Source organism: Manduca sexta, chromosome 26, assembly GCF_014839805.1.
Source record: "Manduca sexta isolate Smith_Timp_Sample1 chromosome 26, JHU_Msex_v1.0, whole genome shotgun sequence".
NCBI lineage: Eukaryota > Metazoa > Arthropoda > Insecta > Lepidoptera > Sphingidae > Manduca > Manduca sexta.
Window position 1 is genome coordinate 7042773 of NC_051140.1, and position 19970 is coordinate 7062742.

The following is a 19970-nucleotide window of genomic DNA, read 5'->3' on the forward strand; positions in this document are numbered from 1 at the left end:
ATTGGTAAAATGCGCAATACGCAATTAAATTCTTATATGACCGGAAGTAGTTAAGTACTTAGACATGTTCCGTGAAACCCCGTTGTTTTGCATCAAGAAAATGCAATGGCCGCCATCTTCGACTCTTGTGAATGTTTTGGTCGTAGTTTCGAACTTTGAGGCCTATTTCTTATGTGCTATGCAATTACTTGATGGAAATAGTTTCGCTACGTTTTAGGAGTTGTTAATTTGTCCTAGTACAGGTTAGTACAATTATGCATTCGTTTTTTCTGGAAAAGTGTTTACATCTGGATTTCATAGTACTTGGCTTTTGTGATGTTGTCATTTACAATAAATATGCAATTTATTTACAGCACTAAACCATAATTATATTTAAATATTCTATACTTAAGTCATTATTGTTATATTGAACTGATATAAATATACAAACCTCATTTTTGTATGTACTTATATTTTCGATTCTTTGTTGCTAAGCGGGTCTGACCGACTCACGAAGGCATTAATTGCTAATATAAGTGAAATTATTAATTAATTTCAGTATAATTTCGCGTTTTAGGTTAGTGTTTACTTTTTTTGATGTTTATAACGAGACATTTCAATTTCCGTGCAACAATAATGGCGGCAGTGAATTAACCTATTCATTTATTTTATGCTTATATTTCTATGCTGTAGTGTTTATTATGCATTAATTTAGTGTGATTCGTTATATTTTCTCGTAGGAAACGAAATAAAGTGACTTTCGAATTGTTTTGTGGAACAATGACCTCGACGGTCGTATCCTATTTGTGGACTAAAAATATTTTACCAAGAACATTATGGTGTGCATCGTGCATATACCTGACGATTTCGAAGATATGTGGATAAAGAATCGATTTTCGATTGCAGTCACATGAAATAATTTTGGAGGCCGAGGAGCTCTCCAAGGCGTCATCTCGGGTCTGACCCAAGATGATAGTGTATACAGCATGTCAAGTTCATCAGAATACGAACCAGTGGCCCGGCAAGTGAGTAAAATGGTTCTACTTTCATTAAACACAACTCGGTGCTGCTATACCTAACTAGTCATATAACTTGATTATATAAATGTTATATGCTTTCATAAATATTTTGTTTATCAAAACCATCACATTTCTGTAATTCAAACTTCTGCCGCTTTTGTTTTTTAATGATTTACACAATTTATGTTCCATAGTTTAGATGTGGTCATTTAACAATGGTAAATAAATACAGAACTAATGCTAGATGAATGTTTACATTCTGTCCTGTCATGTTTATTCAGATGTACTTCCAATGTTAGAGTATTCTGCACTGCCTACACTTCCAGAGTCATAATGTTTGTAATAAAGAAACATTTGAAATTAAAAGTGTATTCATTGATAACCTTTTTGTTATGTTTAGTGTTCAGTATTTCAGAATTGTCAGGTAAGTAGAAGATTTTACACACACTTTATTAAAATATTTGTAATCATGATTTTGTCTATTTTGGATGGTTGATAGACCGGTAGTAATGTTGTGACTACTTTTTTATTATGTTGAATGTAAAATAAAAATGTCACTGGGTTTATTGAGCTAGCTATAAAACATGCATTAGGAACTATGAAAGATTTATAACATAGTGCAGTGTCTTGAACAACGCAACATTAATATTATGGCAACGTATCAATAGTAAGTTTGATACTTAACTGTTCTGTTTCAATACAAATTTAATGAGTATACCATGTTTAATTCAACACTTACAACAGAATGTTCAACACAAATATGCAAATAAATCAGTATTTCATGTTTATTTATCACTGATATTTTTTTGTTTATTTTGTTACAGGATTACGGGCCGGCCACCTCCAGTGAAAATCCCTATGAAAATGTTTTGGAACATAAATTAACAGATAATATGAGCTTACCCAGTGTAAGGACTCCTGTGCTGAGGGCTTTACCATTATCTTCTACTGAAGGTGATCCAGAGCCTGATTCAACTAATTTTGAGAGTATTATCCATTCAGTACACAAGGTAGACAAAGAAGTTAAATATCACATTGCAGAAAAAAGGTGCAATACAGACATGGCAGTGGACTCTCTATCTGGTTTAGTGAGGATTGAAGAGACTAGTATAGATACAGTGGGGCGTATAGCATACCCCATATTACAAGAAGCTGATGATTCTAGTGATGGAAACTATGTTGAGAACTCCACTACGCTCATACAGGCACCATTGAACACTGCTATTGTGCAGAATGTTACAAAGTTACCACAAAATTTTACTATTAATGTAGATGCTGCAGTTGGCAATATTACAGCCATACAAAATGTGTCACAGGATGTGACGGGCAATCAGACATTGTGGTTGCCCACTATACTTACAACCAATACAGCTGCTACAGACAGCAAAACAGAAGATGACAGGCCACAAGCTGGTTTGTCACAAATCATTATCACAAGCGAGAGTTATGTTAATGAAGCAAATCAAGGAAGAAGAGCTAATATTGTTACGGAGACTAGTTATATAGGTCGTCCCAAGACTTCTAAAGTGCAAATATTAAGCAACATATCTATACCGAAGAATCCTACTTATTCACAACAGTATATAACACAAGGGAAAGAGGTAGCCACTCCTGTATATGCCACACAAAACCATGTATATAAATTAAATACTAATGTAGTGTCTCAGAAACATCTCAACAACTCTGTTCTGTGCACTAAGCCACCAAAGAGTCAATCTCTGATTGGGTGCTCAACTCTTTCACCAAATGTGATAAATAGCAGTCCAATTAAGAATGTTTCATATAGTCATACATTTACGAAAAGCACAAATATAAGTAAGACATTGAATAAGGTTAACAATGGTGCTAACTTAAATGCTATGGTTGCGGTTTCATCAGGCAATACTCAATGCCATATTTTATCTCGAGTTGTGTCTGGACCAAATAAAATGTCTGTACACTCTGGGAGAAAAGTCAATACTTTTAAAGGATCTAAAAACTCTCAAACTTCTGGACAAAAAAATCAATCTAGGCCTATCAAAATAATTCAACAAGCGGGGTCAACTCAGAAATCTGAGGCAAAGACTTGGCCTGTCGCCAGTGTCACGTATAAAAGTCAACAGCCGACTTTCGGAGTCGTTGACTCGAATACCTCCAAGATAATACAGAAAGTTGGTAGTCCAACACATCCAACACATAAAAATCAGTCTATGTCACTACCAAAATTCCCTGCAAAGGGCGAGCGCTTGGTTCTTCAGTCACCATGTGGTCCTGTCTTAATTTCCACAGCTCCTATCAGCACAAGCTTACCAAAAGGTCCTCATTATGTTCAATCAGGGGCAACTCCGAATCTGCGATATGTGCAAACATATGGTACTGCTGATAATCAGATTTCAACAGTATCGCAGGTTTCTGCAAATCAGCAACTAACTGCCCAAATACTACAATCACTGTCACAGCCCAAGTTGATGTTACAGCAAAGTCCTACGCCAGTTAATCATAGCTTGTCGACTTTAACGCCCCCTATTGAAGAACCACTGGATATAAAACCTATCAATCAAAGAAGAATAGTTTTGTAAGTTGGCATTTGCATTTTTCATATATTTTTTTGTACCTGTGTTAATGTTTCTGAATGTTGTAATTATTTATATATTAATATATTTATTTTATTTCAGTGGCGACAAATCTACCTTGCTAACAGCAGATGATATTATTGGTATGGAAGAAAGGCCAAACCTTTCTGAAGAATTACGTCGTTATTCATTCCAACCACTGGCTCTTATTATGTTGGATCACACTTATGCACTGCCCGCTCAAAAACAACCTTCCACATCGACTCCAACCACACCAGTTTCCATTGCGCCACCTACAACAATTGTGTCTCCTACTGTAACCACTTCACCTATGAGTCCAATGAAGAGGACTTCACCGGTAATTATGTCAACTGCTTCATACGAATTACCTGTAACAGTACCAACCACCTCAGTGGGGACACCTGTGCCTGTTGCTTCAATGCAAGTAACTCCACTACCAGCAAAGCCTCAAACAATCCCAGCACCTCCTCCTGATGATGATGCTGCTTCAGTAATTTCCTCTATTGACGGTGACAGAAGACAAGGACCTAGAGGTGGGAGTGACACTGAAACCGCTCCTGAAGGCGAAGAGGAAGGTAAAACAAGATGTATATGTGACTTTACACACGACGATGGTTATATGATATGCTGCGATCGCTGCGGTGAATGGCAACATGTTGACTGCATGGGCATTGACAGGCAGAATATACCTGATGCGTACATGTGTGAACTTTGTCAGCCACGACCTATAGACCGCCGACACGCTCGTGCCATACAGTTAAGAAAGAGGGAAGAATTAAGTGCATTAGGCGCGTCAGATTCGGATTCTTCAGAATGCGGCCGTCTACCTGGACAGAGAAGGAAACGGCTACTTACTGTGACTACTTACACAAATACTAGTGGTTCAAGTGTTACCACATATAATTCAAACCTACCAGTGTTGCCACCATTACCCCAACCTTCTCTGACATTACCCAAACGAGGTCCAAAAAGACCAAAGAAACCAGAGGTTGTGAGAAAAGGTGCTAAACGGAAATTATCGGAAAAACGAGTCAAACGTAAGAAGGAAATGTTGTTGAATAGAAACAAATACAATTCAAGTATGTCAAACCAATCACATTGGCAGGATTCATATGAGTTAGCGGTGACAAATCATTATAGTCCGGAATTGAGAGCTAAGATAATGAAATATAGTAGTAAGTTAGGCAGTACGCCTAACATGGCGTATGCTATGAACGCACACTTATGCACTACAGTGCCTCATGCGGGCGGAAAAATCCTTATAGCTACGAAAGATTTGAAAGAAAACACACCAGTTATTGAATTGAGAGGAAAATACATGTTATCTAATCAACACAGGCCACAGCTTCAAAATTCGGTAAGAGCCGGCAGTCAAAAACCGGGACCTTTTGTATTTTTCTACAGATTGCCAAAAGACAACACTCAAATATGTATTGATACGAGAACTTACGGAAACGAAGCGAGGTTTGTCAGAAGGTCTTGTAAGCCTAATGCGGAACTACAGCACTGTATTGTCAAAGGTACCTTACATGTATACTTAGTTACTATTGGCGTTATTCAATCAGACACAGAAATCACTGTTTGCCATGACAGCGATGGCGGCAAGCAGCCCTGTGCTTGTGGCAATCCTAAACATTGCAAAGTCAATGGACTGAATACTCTTGCAAGTAGAAAGAGCATAGAGTACCCTGCCAGAGAAAAAAGGAGTAGGACAAGGTGTTTCAGTTCATCGTCGCCCGTTTCACCGCCACTTGCACCTGTAGTGACCCCAACCAAAGAAATTCCACCTCAATTAGTGGCTGTAAAACCTGAAAAGTCACCTATCAAACATGAGTACCCCCCAATGTCTCCCGTTAAATCCGCGGTCATGACGCTCAATTTCGATGAACCAATCAAAATGGAACCTTTGATGGAAGAACCAAAGCCAGAATTGGATCTGACTGCAAAAGAAGAAATGAAACCTGAGGATATTGACGAACCTGACTTCGTTAAAACGGAACCGATTCCTGAAATATCTATAAAAGAAGAGATTCCACCTGAACCAGAAATAATACCCGACCCAATTATTATACCGAAAGAAGAAGAAAAAGTATTTGAGTCGAAAATCGAGAGCGAACCGGTACTCTCTGATGACGAAAAACTTGATAAATTTGAGGAAAAGATTATAAAAGAAGAATTTAAAATTGAGGATGATAAACAGATATGTAAAGAAGTCACTGCTAAATCTGCCTGTCATGATAGATCGTCGCGTTCCAGCAGGACCACTTGCGTTAATCAAGATTCATTGGATGATAAAACTGATGATTCACAAGATAAAGTGCAAACAAGCACTAAAGAAAAGGATAAAAAGAAAATGGTATGTATAATTGATCCACAAGTGTGATTTATTTTTACATGAGAATGTATTTTATATACTTTTTAACTCTTTCAGACTCGCGAGGAGCGAAAAATGGAGGCCATAATGAAAGCTTTCGAGAGAATGGAGAAAGCGGAACAGAGAAAGCAGGAAGTAAAAGAAAGGCAGAAAAGGAGGGAATCCGATCCTCACCCCAATTCTTTAGATAAAGAGGATGATGATGACATCAACAGTGTTAACAAGAAGAGGAAAAGGTAAGTGCTATTGTTCTTGGTTTTTGATTGATTTCATTAACCGCATAAACATTTCAATCTGACGGCTGAGTGAAGTGCGTCATTGAAAGCTAAACAATAGAAGATCCTAACTGTTGATACATTGATCCTAACAGACGCAAGGGGCGCGCTCGCACCGCGTCGCAGTCGAACCGGCGGCGGCTGAACTCGGCCGACAGCGACCTGGTGACGTCGGGCGACGAGGCCCCGCGCGGGCTGTCGCCGCCGCCGCAGCCGCCCGCCGCGCCGCTCGCGCCCCACGCGCCCCACGCGGCCGCGCACCTCGACAAGGGCAACGATGCTGTGCCTGAGGTACGTGCTATATCAATATATATCGTGCTATACAAATATGTTTTTATGTGCACGGCACACTAACCCCACTGCACCTGATAGTAAGCAGAGTAGGGTCCATACCCTACTCTTGCTCTCTTACGTTGCCGTGCCCACAAAAACATATATTTACGCAGTTATTGCTTATATTAAATTCTTATTTATAGATTAGGTTGTAATTGCTAATAGCAAAAGAAATAGATTCTACATTAGTATTTATTTCTTTACTTTAAAAGCATTAAAATTTATTGAATCGGTCCTTCACCGTCTTCGATTCGAAAATAAATTACAATTTTAAAATTGTATTGCGTTCATATCACCTTTGAGATTCTATATAAAGCTATTGTCCACAGGATCTTGGATTGAGTTCCGCATGTTTATTGGTCGAAGCTGCTGTCGGTTCTGTTGAATCGGCCTTCAAATTACCCAAGACGAAGAAAACCATGGCAACTGAATGGATCGGGCGGTCCCCTGAACGAACGCCATCTCCGTACCGATCACCATACAGACCTTCATTAGTATCGGCTCCATCATTAGAAAACTTAGTCAGAGTTGCGTCAACTATGATTGGGGACCTTAGCGGAGGGCACGATATAGAGCATGATGAAGATGCTCGTACTTCCCCCCCAAGAACCCCTGGTCGTGATCGCAACAGACCCCCAAAGAAAGCTAAGCGAATCACCAGGAGCACCCCGCCGGCCGAGGTGCCCGAAGTGGTTCCATCCATTATGCCCCAACACAGTGCCAAGAAACGGTGGCTGCGACAAGCTATCAGCGAAGAGAGCGATTCACCATCTGCAGGTCTGTTCTTTGCCTTTTTTCTTCAAAGCTAGATTTACCGTGGAAGAATGTTTTGCTACGCTTAAATATAGACGTTTTTGTTTCAGAATCCCCGCCCAACGAAATGGTCACGCCATTAAAAAAGAGAAGATTAGCGAGAGAGTCTTTGTCATGCGAGCAAAATACTATAGTGCCTGTAAGTATTGTTACAAACTTGATTTAATAATTTGGTTTTAAAGGTTGGTAACGCTTGTTTTCTTTCTCAGTGTAATGAAGAAACGTCGCCAGTACTGACTTCGGAAGATTCGCCAATCAAGGACGATCCCTCCATAACGCGGCAATACAAAGTGCGAAATATAATGGACAGTATTTATGGTAGAGATAGGACGAGGTCGGATAGCGGGCAGGGATCCGATGATCAGTGTAATATGGACAATGACGTGTTGAATGTTAATTTGAAAGGGCCACATGACAGTGAAAATATTAGAAGAATAATTGGAGTTCCCACGCCAGAGGACGAGGTCCCTCCAGAAATATCCAGGACAGATAGCATAATAAAAACAAACAATAATAATGTAGAAATAGATGAGAGTAATTATACTAAAGTTGTACCCATGGAAATAGATAATACAATACCACAACCGAAGATACAAGAATCAATAGATAGTAATCTCGATATCAAAAGGATAGACAGTCCCAATGAGAAGCCTAACAGTTGCCAATCTGCAGACACGAGCGGGAACTCGTCCCCGCAACGTGACGAGATGGACGACATACAGAAAAAAATTCACTCATTTCACACAGAAAACATACAGATTTTAAAAAGCAGAAATAAAAAACCAAAGGAGAAACGGAAGAAAGTCAATTTGAACTTTGATTTGAACATGGTCGATGATCAAATCAGTATACAGTTGCGTACAGAGAACGACAACGATTCGAAGTCGCCAGAAATTAATGGAGACATACATGAAGACATGAGCAATTCGGTACATGACGACGTCAAATTCCACATTTCTCCTGAAAATATACCATTGCCTCCTAACGAATCAATACCTTTACCTGCACCGGAAAATATCCCTCTGCCCGAGGAGCCATGTCCGATGCCAATTATACCGCCCCCAGAATCAATTCCTCTGCCGGAAGGACCCATGAAGCCAGCCAAGTCGTTACGGCCGACTTCTCCGTCCGTGAAGGAGGATAAGTCTTTCTCCAAGGAGCGGCCATCTGTGCTCGAAAACTCGACGCTACCGTTTTCGTCGCGTTTCAGTTCTACCGGACTGTTCTCCGGTATATTTAGCAACATGCCTCAGTCGTTCAACATGGACAATCGAATAAATGAGAACGTGCCGAACATGTCTATAATTAAAAGTGCAATAGATAGGACTACAAGTTTAGATAGTAGTTTGTTTGACAAGGACAGTATAACGCCGGCGGACGAGCTGAAGAGCGTCCAGGAGATACTTACTCGCGTTAACAATATGGACTCTAATAATAGTGTGATATTGTCGGGGGTGTTAAAGAGTTCTAACAAGTGCGGGCTGTTGGCGGCGTCGTCGTCGTCGTCGTCGTCGCCTGCCAAGCCAGCCGCCAAGCCGTACTGCGCCAGGACCAACGACCCCAGACTAAACCCTCCGCCTGTTGAAAAACCAAAACCCGTTAGAAGGAAGGTGAGTCGCTTGGGAATTTATTATTTCAAACGCGAGCGCAATACTTGTTTTGATGTTGATTTGAAACAATACGAATCTCTGTAACAAGTAACAGCAGATAAAAATACCAAATTAACGTGTTATCGTATTATCAAACAAAATGCTCTTTGCATTTTATGGTTTGTTATTTAAACTAAACAATATTATCTGTTCCTTTTAACCTATAAACAGTTCATTCATTCAGTGTTTTAACTAATTTAATATTATCATTCTTGCCTTAAAATATTTACTTCTAATTCCTAAAGTACAACATTTTCAGTACTTTAATTTTTGGTAATTATGAATAGTTGGTGCTTAACAATATTTTGCAATCAGTCCGTCTAACCATCATTAAACAACTATTAACCACTACGCAATATTGAGATTTATGCAAACATTCGCGCATAAAAATCAGTTGATTTTAATTGCTACTGTTTAATGACTCACTACGGACATATACCTCGACTTCCACAAAACTGTGGTTCGCACTAGGAATGATATGGTTATCTATAAATATAAATAGCTGCTCATAACTTTAAGAAAATTAAGAGCCTTCCTAAAAAATTGATAACTTTGTTAGTTGGCAGGTCTAACTGGCATAATCATTATAATAGGTACTTCTTCTGTCAAGTAGCATTGTACAAAAACTGTACCGATTTTAAAGACATTGTAGCCAGTATAAAGCTGGTCATAATAGAAGTTAATATTATTGTAATGTCAGTAACGAATGACAAGCACAGTACGGTGCCTCGGATGGATGATAATTAATCTTGTGTCACTGTAGCATTATCATTTCGGAAAAGGTCTCAGATGGGCACAGCCATGAGCAAGTGCTAGCCGATGATTAATACCTCTGTTTGCCATTACCAATTAACTACTTCACGTAAACATTTTTTATAGGGATGTACTGTGTAACATAAGTAAATTAATACATTCACAGTATATACAGTAGGTGCAAAAGGTGAAAATAAAAATGCATTATGCAAGCCGTGCAACGTGGATAATAATTTTATGAATGCACGTCGCACAGCTACGTGTACAGTTAAATTATATTCAGACCGAGGCCTCTGATTAGATAAGAGGAAAATTGTATCAAGCTATGTAAGGTCAGATTGATTTATGATGCCCTCTCGCTTGAATTAATTTAATGTATATTATGATACTTCAACGTCGTTGACATTTAAATGTGGAGATGCGAGTGCGCATTGCGAAATGACACTAGTTTAATATTAACGTCCCTGCCGAGGTGCTGTTGTCTCTCATTTTATGTCGCTTCGTTGGGATCTTAGTTCTTAACCTTGACTTTTTGTTATGAAAGCTATTATTTAAATACAGGTGTTGGTAAAATTTATCTGCGTCCAAATAAAAGAATATTACAATAAACTTATGAATATCGGTCTATTTCTAAGTTTTAACCATTATTTTGAACAACAATTGGACCTACTTACGCAAAAGGGAATCAACCCACACAATGATAGTTTTGAGAAAAAGCTGTTTTTGTCCAATTTTTGTATACAAGACAATTGTTTGTTATTTTGGACGAAAAATATTTACAATATTGTAAAAAATACTTTATTCTATCTATACAAATATAATATTGATGAAAATCATTTAACATAATTAAGGAATTTAAAAATAACTCAATGGTTCCTTTTAGCAAAACTATTTCTGTGTGGATTGATCTCTTGTTAATTTTTTATCTTGGAATAATTCTATAATAAAAATATAAAATGTCATATTTATTTAATATATTTTACTGAAAAAAATATTTTTATTTATTTCCACATACAACTATTTTACAGGTAATACCCAATACAATAGCGTAGTACAATAGTTATGTAAAATAAAAATTCTTATATTAAAATGTTTTGTGGAATATCAAAAATTACTTAATCTAAATATTATTCTACTTCAAAATCAGACTGACCCGAAAACCTTCCAGATCGTCTTCTATATTTGCATTTCCGTCAAGCTTGACGTAAAAATCATGTGAGTCTTATGGGATGGTTCTTTGTAAAAACAAAAACAATTTCGTAGATTTTTTAGATTTTCCGGTTACCATGGGGCTTGGATCTTGTTAGTTTATTGAACAACTAGTGTTATGTGGGTTGGTAAACTTGTGTTGAAAACGGTTTGTTCAGTAAAAACTGTCATATCATTTTGATCTTTACAGAGAGGATAGAAGGTACATTTTGAAAGCTCTCTACATACTTAACTCGATTTTGGCACATGTGTGTATTGGTTCCTGTTTGCATAAGTAGGTCCAATTAATGATGTTTAATTTGGGCATTGATTAAAAGTTATCTTAGATATCTAATAAAATGTATTGTTAGTTCTTCGTCAGAACTAAGGTCACTAACTTCTGGGTGTTTGATATGCTTTCAAACTGATTAATAGAATGATTGCAAAATAAACTAAACTCATCTACGATATTTATATAGGTAAATATTATAACCAAGCAGCTAAGGCACAAATGTTTCAAGAGAATTATGGTAACTCGACGGACGTGCGGCTGTCGCAGTACTGCCGCCAGGCCGCCGAGTTCATTGACTTGTGATTGCTTGCAGAATTGTTTCGCTCACTTTATCTCCTCGGCTGCTATACCTTGTTATTTGTATATGATGTTATTGATTTTATAAACCATCCGCGATACACGACCCTGACAACACTAATTATTCTTCTTTCATAAAAGGCAATGCTATCTGACATTCTTGCTTTGCTTTCACTTCCATTTCATTACGTGTACATACGAGTGAATTTTAATGAAAAACCTACGAGTACGTACCACGACTATATCATATATTTCCTGGTTAATCGAAAGCTGTACATATTACACGTATTTAAGACATGTAGTATTAAATCTTTCATGCGTTAGAGACATAAGTATTATCTATTTCTGACGCCAAGCAGCATTGTGCGAGTAATATTATGTTATGGTTTGTATAAAAGACATTAATAGAACTACTGGATTTAATGAAACTTCTAATACTTATTTCAGAATGAAGTACAAATCGGTGCATTTGCTTTATAATTTATAGTTTTAAATACTCAAACATATTTTTGAAATTATAGATAATCAAGTCGTATTATGTGGGTCATAGTTTACTAACTATTCTGACATCCGGAGACCGCCTACGCTAGATAGACAATTATAGTGCATATTTTTAATATAAAAATAAGATATGTAATTTCGTTTGGACACATAACCAGAATGAATTAATTACTGTAAAATATACAGCATTTTGACGCTTTTTCTGTTGAAACGAAATGAATTAGAGTTTTTAATCTCGGTGGGCAGCTCTCTATAAGCGAGTATCGCAAGCGGCTGAAGGGCCCGGCGGCCGAGGAGGCGGGCGCGGGCGAGGGCGGCGGCGAGAGCTGCGAGACGGGCGAGGCGTGCGAGGCGGGCGAGCCGGGGCCCGAGTGGTCCTCGTCGTCCGGCGGCGCCTCGCTGTCGCCGCAGCGCCTCGACGCGGCCGCCGCCGCCGCCGCCGACGACCTCGAGCAGCGCCTGCACAAGGAGCTCGCCGCCGACCACCTGCCCAAAGGTAATACCATACATACATGTTTCTATTTCAGCAGTAAGGAGACCAAAACTCGAGTCGCGCCGACACCCACATCTGTGTTCTACCAGAGTACACATGCTACTATGCCATTCCTATTAAGTTAGTTTATACCGTAGTCTATAAACGATTTTAACCATATACCCCAGTTGCAATTCCCGTTACCCTAATAACTTGAGGACCACATTTTCGTGTTTCATGTGCCCCCCACTTAATATCGTGTTCTCCTACTGCCCTGTGTAAGTTACTGACATGAAGAGATTGTCGAGTTTTTTACGTTGAAAATGAAAATACTGCTTACGTCGCACACCCCACAGCTAATGCATTTAAATACTATAGCAGTCGCGTGCAGCTTCCTTTCCATAACAAAAATATGGCATCTCGATAACATAATCGTAGTTAAGTAAATGCATACCCCATATTTTGTGATGTAATAGGTATTAGAAGATGCATAGTGGAAGAACAGTGAACAAAATATTATCTTCCATCACTCGGTCGTCTGTGTTTCGAACCTTGCAGCACATATCCACGGAGCCGTTGGTTTGGAATATTGCTATTTGAGATGGTGACATATTTTAATTATACCCCACCCATTGGGGTGACAAGCCAAATTTGCTTTTATAATGTTACGTCACAGTAGGATTATTTCTCTAAATTAGTTTCTAATTATTACATTTAGATCAAAGCGTCTTGTTTCTAAAGGTTTCTTATTATAATAATGAAAAATAATTACTAAACACAAAGTTTTAATAATTCTTTACTTTACAGCGATTGCATTACTTCGTCACTACAAATTATTTTATTAGTGTAGGTTTATACCACCCTACCAATAATATATACAGTAGTGTTTATTTATTTAATTCACTGCAAGTATAATACATTACATTAATTATGGAAATGTGAAATCATACATGATACCATCATTATAATTCCTCCTTGCATCAATTCCCCAATGCTGAGGGTCGTTAGTCATCAGGGAATTATCACCTATGCACAAAGTTGTGCCATTTATTCCGGCTTTCAGCGACAATGACAATTACGGGAACAAAAAAGTAAATAAAAAGATCTATAAACATGAAATGAATTTTACAACAAGATGGAAAAACAAGTTGTTGCGAGTAACAAAAGAAGCAATAATCATACAGCGCATATAAACACAAGTCACCGGCTGCGACCGAAGTCATGGCTCGGATGGCCTTGACTGCACAAGTATAAACAACACTCCGCGCTGCGAACAATTCAAAAGTTATATATTCATATGTTTTTTGCATACGCACACATGCCAATGCAATGAGATAATATCAACATTCAACATGCCATATTGTCTCGTAACCACGCTTATTAATCTTGTCATTGGTGTAAAAGTCTTTAATTGCCGGGCGATTTGTTGTTAATGATTGAGTCGTGTCGGTACCACTTATTTTTAGCCGCCTGCCTCGGTGTAACCCACAATACGCGATGGATTCGCACTCGTGCTACGTTCTGTTTTATCTCTTAGTTTATTACGCAGTTCACTTCGATCAATATTATATTTCAGGCTTTGAAAATTATACAATATTTAGTTCACTTGAAACATTTATGGTTTAATTTATTGTCTATCAGTTTCTCTCGACTTCTCTTGAACTGCTTGTTGTTATATTATACAACACACTTATCAGATAAACATATTTTAGATTATTTTGATAGAAATTATACATGATGAGCCACTCTGTAGATCAAATGCAATATTTTATCTACAGCATGAATGGACAGACTCGGCCGGGATCTTATTATTCATAGTTGTATGTCACGGACTAAAAAAACAATATTGTGATATATTTCTTTTTTGTTGGGGCTCATTGTTTGATTGGCAAACATGAGAATATAAATTTGATATAGTCCGTTTGCACAGGCGTATTCGACGCGCAACCGACGGCTTCGGAGAGGCAGCGAGAAAATCTGAGCTCGCGGCTAAGGCGGGAGTTCGGGCTCGCGCTACCTGATGACGAGGAGGCGCGGCCGCCCACAGATAACTCCGGTACGGCTTGCCATACGTGGGGCAAATGGGCTCCTGCCGCCATGGTCGCCGGTAACGTCCCGCACTCAACACTACCCGCAAAGAAAGCCCATTGCTAACTCGATGGGGGAATCTGTTAACTCTATGGGGTAAATCGTTAATTTTGGATTGGTATACCACAAATGGCTCCTGCTATCCTAGACGCTGGTAGAGTTTAACAGTAAAATGTATACAATATGTTATTTTATAAGGTTTATGGTTAAAATCGTTGTGATACTTGATATGAATATGATATTGAGAGTATTGTGATTAAGCCGCGGTGTGTTTGTCCACAGAAGGGCCGGCGGTGTCGAAGCGGTGCGACAGGTAGAGCCGGGGGCCGGCTGCTCGCCACACACTCGTTTGTAAATGTTCGCCGCGAATGTAAATATAGCGTTAAACGATACTTTTGTTACGACTACCTAGCCCGTAGGTACATTGTAAATTTTCCCTTTTCACTTGTACGTTTTTAATTTTTCACAGTTTCTCTGCAAGTACAAATTGTTTTTATTTCCCTTTGTAAATATTGTATATAGGAGATTTAAGTTAGGTGGCCCGCTCGGTATGGTATATATATAATGGTATGAGAGGAATTTTTTATATATGTACAATGTTTATCTGTATCTTATCGATATATTTATTTATTAGCGGTCTATCGATAGAGCGTTTAGGGAATGATGGCTAGAATTTTTGTACGCATAATGTTAAGTAAATTATAGTTGTTTTTATTGTTTTATGTTTTTTTTTCTAGTGTTTACAGGGGGTCCGAGGGCTCTCCATAGGTACCTAGGTCTACTGTTAGTTGTTAGAACGTTTCACTTGTAGGGTTTAGAGATGTACGATAAAACGATTAGCCATTTTCTAGAGGTTATCTTGTTATACATTAAGTGGAGCGTGTGCAAAATGATTCAACCATCACAAACAAACTTGGCAGCTGGATGACATTGTAAAGGCCTCTTTGTACCCGATGTTATTATCGATATTGTTGCTGGCATTTTGGTTTGTGGATGTTTTAATTGCATTTGTCTGACATCCATTAACGAAAAGGGTCGTTAGTGAAGCTTTTGTTGCAGCTTCCAATTCTAATTGCAATCACTCGATAGTATATCAGCCCTTGTACGTTTAGAATGTGTATATTTAAGGCCCGGGTCGCTTCAAACCCCCCATTCGTGCTAATTTATAACATTGTATCACTAATTCTTTATATGCGGCGACTTCCTTTTACGCAGTATCATGTAATTATTCCTTACGTCGTGTTGTATTTTGTTAGCCGACTCGCTAGCAACCAGAAAATATAGTCTTCCGCATAAAAAGATTTAAGTTGTTTGTAATAATGTGCTAACGTCTCGAAACGCGAGTTCAGCATTTTGTTGTGAAATTATTATTTTTGTAAAGTATGCACATTGAGTATTAATTTTGGCAGATCTTTGTGAATATAAAGGTTTCTGGGCGCTTTTAAAACAATAAATGGTGTCCCGAAACTAATTATAATTACTAGTGTACAGATAATTATATGAAAACTGTGAAGAATCAACAACAGAATCAATTTTAGCTTTTCTAAAGCAACCACTTAAAGTATGAAATATTAAGAAGTGATTATGATCATACAAGTGATAAATGTTATATCTTACAGGAAATCGGCATAATTCAAACATACATAATACATATTTACAATCGTATAATGCAACGGTAAAAATGTAAGTACTAATATAATATCCCACTAAAATAATTGATTCTCGCCTCGATGGTTTGCAGTTTTCTACTAAATGAGTGTTTGCACGCGCATACTAACAACGAAGTGAAAGTTGTGAACAAACTCGGGATAAACCGATAGGGTACATACACCCGATACCCAGTGATATAATATACTGTAGAACACGCTATTGCAAAATATTCTGTTTGTTATACATTAATTATACAGATATTTGTGCGGGTAACAGCTTCGAATTAATGAAATATAGTCGAAGTATTTGCAAATATTAATTAATGTTTACTATAAATTCCAGCAGATTTAGGGTGAGCTATAATTGTCGTAAGTCATTTGCACTCCAAATGAACACGAGTAGTGTGAATCATGGTGAATAATATATTATTATTTGCAGAATAAAGTTGAAATAATTATGCAGTACATAAAATATGTAATGCAACAAACCAAAAAACTTAAAATGAACTTATAAAGGCCTCAAACGGAAAATAATTAATTTAAAATTTGGAAACTGTGTTAATATTGCATAATGCTTCTACTTTGGTCCTTAGTTCCTAGCTGTTAAAGGTCAAATAAATTTTCTTTCTACATTTACCATCATGGCGAAAAGTATTAAGTTAGCAAACAAGGTCTCCCAAGTTTTTTCCATATACTTAATTGAAATATTTAAAAGGAGAAATTCTGAATATTTATTATTCAGACAAATGGAGACGATATTCTCGCTGTAAATATTATGATTCCCAGGAAGCGACGACACAGTTTGATACACATCACAAAGATAATAAAAAATCTAAGGTTCTTCTAAAATTGTGAAAACCTTTATAAACTTGAAGATCGAAAACATGTACACTTTCGATTGTATACCATTAAATAAATTAGTACTATAAAAGCAAACATATCTATATATTTAAACTATATACATCACAGAATTAGCTGCGACATATTGACGCCGTAGAATTAAATAGATTCTGTATATTATTATGACAGTGCAGTATTGCCATATATAGATAAATAATTTAATTAAATCCATAGTGTCTTCGACGTCCCGATGACCGAGTTTACGCAGAATACGATAATAGTAATGTATAGCATAGTATTAAACTTTCATTCTCACCGAATATTGCTTTAATACCGTTATATACATTTTGGTACCATGTTGGACCTGGCCATCGGGATGTATGAAAAATACTTAAACAATATGGACTATCGGCAGATCTGAGTTTAAGCTTTTTACAATATAAATTCATGTAACATAGGGTACATTAACATTTATTGTTCCTAATTATATTTTATTGTAATTTCATTTGTAAGTCTCGCAATATTCTTTTTTAGATTCCCTAACTTGTTGAGTATGTGATTAAAAAGTGGTATTATGTAAATCTTATCATATTAATCTTCAAAAGTTTATGAACATGTTTCAATACTGAATTTCATAATTTGTATATTGCTTAACTGGCAATATGGAAGTGTAGTGTGCCAGAGTGAATATTCACGCAAGCTTAATTAACGATATTTGGCCTAAATTTTAATGGTTCAGGAAATCCATCATGAAATTTATCGCCGGGCCTACGTTTTATAAAATCAATTCACAGCCTATGTTGCTTGTATTTTTAACTACGCGTCATTCATTTAAACAAAATTGTTAAATTAAGATTACGTTCATGGACAGCTGAATTACACGTCCGTTTAATCTTATATATGGACAAATTACTGATTGATTATAATGAAATTTGGTATCGTTTGATAATATTGTTTGTAAGGCGTGTTGTGGTCTCATTCCTGGGCCGTTGGTTGTATTGTAACGAGCTGGTGAGTGCGGTTGCAATGTGTATTGTGATAGTAGTGTAACTACGTGTTGTGTCGCCCAGTGTTTCACGCTCCATCCCTAAAACATTGCTCAAAAACTAACGATTCCGCACAATATTCACACACATAGCGGAATCATAACTTATACAGATTGTGTGCTTTTTGCTTAAATTCTAAGAATGGAAAAATTATAACTGGCTGCTTATTTTTTTAAATTGTTTGTAAATGAAAGCCTTCACTTGAGCCATCTATCATTTAATTATTGTTCTCGTCCAATGAATCACCACACTTTCATGTGGTGATTCGCGAGTGTGATTGTCCATGGAAGAAATTGGTTGTGAATAACAAGAAGTGTATCAAGTTAATCCAGTATTACCTATTACTTGTATACAATCAACATTTTGTTTTCGTCGAATTATCTATAAATCCAGAGAATTGTTTTGGAGTCGCTTATTTTATTATTTTAGTGTCAATTTACTCTAAAGTGTAGGGAAAATACGTTTGGACGTTGCAAATTTAAAATCATGTGTAGCTCTACACAAACTACATTTTAGATTTACAACGTCGGTTTTCTTTATATTGCTAGTTTCACGGAATGTGTCTTATTTACGGTAAAAAGTTCTGCGGATCACCACACTCGTGGACAAATTACTTAATTGAAAATTAGTCTTCTATGCATAATCATAATGTAACTTAGTGTATAGTCAATTTGTTGCAATAATTCGCCTACAAGGCAACATGCATAGTTTTAGTAAATTATATGAGCGTACAGATGGTTTAACACATTTTATTTAAAACCACGATTTTATAATATTTTTGTATTGTGTATAATATGAGAAAGTTAGATACTGTTTTTTGATGGTTTTTATAAGCCGTTCTAGGCAAAGGACATCTTCGCAGCCGGTCTCGGAAGATTCTTTGAGGACTGTATTCTGTAAATATTTCTGATTTTAAATATAATTGTAAATTTGTCGCTTATTGTCTTGTTGTCGGAGTGTGGCGCGCTGTGACTAGTTACTTAAATTATGTACTATTTAAATATGCCACGCATTTTAATTTCGGGCAAAGAAATATTCCTATTATGTCACATATATTGTTGACATACCGCCATTTGCAATAAACGATCACACTTTTTTGATCCCTCTCAAAATGGACCAATCAGAACAGTTTTGTTTTACATGCTTGCGAAATGACTTGATTAATGCGTTCTCGAAAACTGCTGAAAATAAATAAATAAATAACATTTTATCTATAAAGGGTGCAAAACTTTGTCTTGAAGTAAATCTCAAATGCACCATGGTTTATTAAAACAAACTCACCATTCCTGAACGCATTCGTCGGCTAAAAAAGCAGCGTGACAATTTTGATAAGGATAACCAGTAAAACTTAAACATTCCCAAGAAAGCGCTTACTCCATTAGGGGTATTGCTCTATATTCTACCGACTCGACTAATCGCATGATGATAAATAAATAAAATTATATAATATAACACGGAGAACCACAATTTCAAAAAACATTTTTCTGTTCGCGATATGCTATTAGATCCGCCTAAATATATTCGCCAAAAAACACCAAAACCGTTGACAGGCTATTTTCAATGTAAACAATAAGTATTATTTTTATAGCATGCGTTCAGTTATGATATATTTGGCGCCCGGCAGTGATAGACATATGATAGACAACATGGCGATAGTTGTGAATACTGAGAAAGCTACCATTCGCAGCCCGCCGCCTCCGACGCTAATGTTTCTGTAGTTTATTAGATGGGAAAAATCTTTGTGATAAATCATTTATAAATAATTATCAACCAGTAGAGATTTCTCTGTGTACATACTTATAGTCTATCTATATAATATTATTATGTAA

At 37.0% G+C, this 19970-nt stretch overlaps 1 protein-coding gene across 5 annotated transcripts; it reads left to right on the top strand.

The window, feature by feature from the left end:
* Nucleotides 1–66: 66 nt before the first annotated feature.
* Nucleotides 67–19253, top strand: LOC115450695. 5 transcript variants are annotated; one of them, XM_030178768.2, is made up of 12 exons: nt 67–242; nt 720–1004; nt 1823–3552; nt 3653–5927; nt 6003–6181; nt 6316–6511; nt 6883–7330; nt 7402–7505; nt 7576–8976; nt 12293–12542; nt 14449–14702; nt 14889–19253. In XM_030178768.2, exons 2-11 carry the CDS (start codon nt 966–968, stop codon nt 14670–14672), a joined length of 6846 nt encoding a protein of 2281 aa, XP_030034628.2. In that variant the 5' UTR covers nt 67–242; nt 720–965; the 3' UTR covers nt 14673–14702; nt 14889–19253. The 5 variants fall into 5 exon arrangements, with proteins under 5 accessions (XP_030034628.2, XP_030034629.2, XP_037299079.1 ...); XM_030178769.2 differs by having other exon boundaries at nt 886–1004; XM_037443182.1 differs by having other exon boundaries at nt 886–1004; nt 14449–14625.
* Nucleotides 19254–19970: the final 717 nt, after the last annotated feature.